Source organism: Sminthopsis crassicaudata, chromosome 3 (genome assembly GCF_048593235.1).
Source record: "Sminthopsis crassicaudata isolate SCR6 chromosome 3, ASM4859323v1, whole genome shotgun sequence".
Taxonomy (NCBI): domain Eukaryota; kingdom Metazoa; phylum Chordata; class Mammalia; order Dasyuromorphia; family Dasyuridae; genus Sminthopsis; species Sminthopsis crassicaudata.
Window position 1 is genome coordinate 583,912,672 of NC_133619.1, and position 3,550 is coordinate 583,916,221.

A 3,550-nucleotide genomic window follows, 5' to 3' on the forward strand; every position below is an offset into this window, starting at 1 on the left:
TCAAGGAAAAACTCCATTGTGGGAGGAAGAAACTTTACCAATTCACTTAAACAGAAATTAACTGTAATACTCAATTTATTTTTATCAGGATTTTTCAGGGAGATCAATAATTCTTAAGTTATTTCTTTTGGATCTACTTTCCGGGTCAATTGTTTGGATGATTTTTTTTAAAGAAACAAATACTTGTGTACCCAAGAGTAGCCATTCAATTTTCCTGGCCCTCAGTTTCCTAATCAGATAAAAGGAGAGTTGGACTGGTTATGGCCTTCAACACTCCCAAGTGTATATTTGAGAAATATTTAGCAAAATAAATATAAATACAATAAAGCACTAATGATGTTAATACATGGCTTTCAAAGTCAATAGGTGGCCTGCAGATATCTTTACCTAAGGTTGATAGCCTCCTCCCACTTTTTATTTTATAAGCATCAGTGTAAAGTTTTGAACTGTTTTTCAAAAATATTCACTTTATAAGTTCAGAATTAGAAGAAGGGATTATGCCCAAATAATAAATCATATAAAAATAACAAATAAATGAATTTAGGTTTCTGATAGGTATAAGCTCAATAATGTAACTTATAAACTGAAAAGACTGCTCAAGTTTTCAATTCAGGCTGTCATATTATCAGAGTATCTCCATAATGGATGATGTGGGACATACAGACCAGATTCCATGAAAATTACTCCAAGTAATGAAAATTATGTAATCTGAATAAGTAAAATTTGGAGATGATCCAATCACTGTCTTTAAATCTTCAAAAGACTGGCAAATAGAATAGGCATTTTAAAAAATCTGGTTCCACAGATATGAACTAGATATAATAATGGAAAATACAAGGAGGTATATTTTGGTTTAACATAAAATAAACTTTCTAACAAATTTATTCAGATATAACATTTTATATATTTGGGCTGCCATTGAGAAGCAAGGAGGCTTCTCTTTAGGGAATACCAGGAAGAAGGCCAAGCTATGCAATAGAAGGCTTAGTCACAACCTATGTGATCTTGAATAAATTAGTCTTTCTGGGAACTAGTTTTTTCATCTGTAAAGTGAGGCAGTTGGACTAAATGACTTCTGAAGTCTCTTCTAGATTGAAATTAATAATTCTATACTTTTAAGTGGGCATTACATGAACACTTTTTGGAAATAAATTTGTTTTTTTGTTCAAACACAAAGTATCCAAAATTCTTTGATGAAATACAATATCCCTTCTAATATGATGATGACTTGATTATTAGACTGATCAAGTATCATTTTTCCTTGAATATAAACCAGAGACAACATATTATAGAGGAGAGAGCTGACTTCGAAACCAGGAAGTTTAGGGTTCAAGTCTACTTCTGGAATGTGCTGTTTGTCCCAGAATCACTTAACCATTGTGTTCTCAGGTAACACTTTAATGCTATAGATATGAGAAAAGATGTTAAACTTCATTGATAGAGGAAGCATCTTACCAGAAACTCCCAATATCAATGATTTTTCTATCCACAAATAAATCATACCAATTATTATACAATAGGCTTTATGCTACAATATTCAGTACTTTTCCCATCAGGACCCATTGCAAAATATATAAATAATTCTAAATTCAAGGATCACTTTAGGTCATATTCCTAAGGTTTTAAGAATCTGATCATTTGCCATTTTACATAAAGAGTACTGGCCAGATTACAAGATGGGGGTTCCCAAATTTATTAATTTTGTCATTATAGGCCAATCACTTAATCTTTCTGAACCCACAAGTTTATATTACTCTGTCTTACTGACCACAAAGAATTGCTGTCAGAAAAACTGTAAACTATAAAGCTTATGTTCAGTATACTATATACACACATATACCTGTGTGTATATATGCTTGTTTAGGAACAGCATTTTATATATTCAGTTTACTAATATACATACATGCATACTGATATAGATATGTATATTGTGAAAAGAGCATTTGTATATCTTATATACATACATATATAGATATGTATGTCTATGAGTATATTTATACATTATATTTGCAAATGTGTATGTAAACATGGCTCCCCATATTTGATTTAACATATTATCCCTTTCCTGGGATACAGAATGCCCTCTGTTATTCTATTCCTCCTTTAAAGTGCCCAGATAAACACAGAGCTATTAGTTCTTCAGTGTACCACACCCTACAGAATTCTTTGCACTACAGAAGAGCCTTCTAAGCACACAGAACGTTTGACATTGGCATATTCTATAGGGTCACCATCAACTCTGGCAGTTAATTCTGGCATTTGGCTTCTCTTCAAGGTTCAAGAATTACCTGATGGCCACATTCAACTTAAGCAGCTACAACCCCAGCTTCTTTATCCTAGTGGGTATTCCAGGGCTTGAGAAGTTCCATATATGGATTGCAATTCCTTTCTGTGCTATCTACTTTGTGGCCATTGGAGGTAACTGTATCCTACTATACCTCATTGCTGTGGAGCGCAGCCTCCATGAGCCCATGTTCCTTTTCCTCTCCATGTTGGCCAAAACGGACCTCATTCTGTCAACCACCACAATGCCCAAACTTCTCAGCAACCTTTGGTTTGGAGACAAGAAAATCAGTTTCTCAGGCTGCCTTACCCAGATGTTTTTCCTCCATTTCAGCTTTGTTGTAGATTCTGCCATACTACTGGCCATGGCATATGACCGCTATGTGGCCATATGCTCCCCATTGAGATATACCACCATCCTGACCTACCAGGTCATCATCAAGATTATGATAGGAATCATCATCAGGAGCTTCTGTGTCATCTTGCCTGATGTTTTCCTGCTAAAGCGACTGCCCTTCTGCAGAACACTTATCATCCCCCATACATATTGTGAACACATAGGTGTGGCGCGACTTTCCTGTGCTGACATCTCAATCAACATCTGGTATGGTTTTGCTGTGCCTCTTATGACTGTGATTTCTGACATTGTCCTTATTGCTGTCTCTTATGCCATTATACTGAGTGCTGTCTTCCACCTACCTTCTCATGGTGCTCGCCAGAAGGCTCTTGGAACCTGTGGATCTCACATCTGTGTCATCCTCATGTTCTATACTCCAGCCTTCTTTTCCATTCTTGCTCATCGTTTTGGACACAGTGTTCCACGTCATGTCCTCATCCTATTTGCCAACTTTTACGTTGCCATTCCTCCAGCTCTCAATCCAATTGTCTATGGAGTGAAGACCAAGCAAATTCGAGATAAGATTCTCCTCCTATTTTCTCCAAAGTGGACACAGTGACATCTAACTATTGGAAGGGGAACTGGAAGAAGCTAAGGGAAATCCTTCAAAAATGATTTTGTGACATTTCCCATAAAATAGAAAAATATAAACTAAATTGATTTCTATATTCATAAAATTCAAGAGTCTAATCCTAGTACAAGGAATTAACAGAATGGAGACAGAAAAAATAACAAGAAAATCAGGAAAGATGATTTATTATCAGGGAGAAGGTAAAGATTTCTTGTGAACAGAGAGACCCTATTGTTATTGAACAGTGTCTATTATGAAATTAAAAGAAGTGATTAAGATAGCCTATGTTTTTTCCCCTA

At 35.4% G+C, this 3,550-nt stretch overlaps 1 protein-coding gene across 1 annotated transcript; it reads left to right on the forward strand.

The window, feature by feature from the left end:
- Positions 1-2,291: 2,291 nt before the first annotated feature.
- On the forward strand, positions 2,292-3,239 carry LOC141559930 (olfactory receptor 52H1-like). The gene has a single exon (XM_074297588.1). It carries the CDS (start codon positions 2,292-2,294, stop codon positions 3,237-3,239), a length of 948 nt encoding a protein of 315 aa, XP_074153689.1.
- Positions 3,240-3,550: the final 311 nt, after the last annotated feature.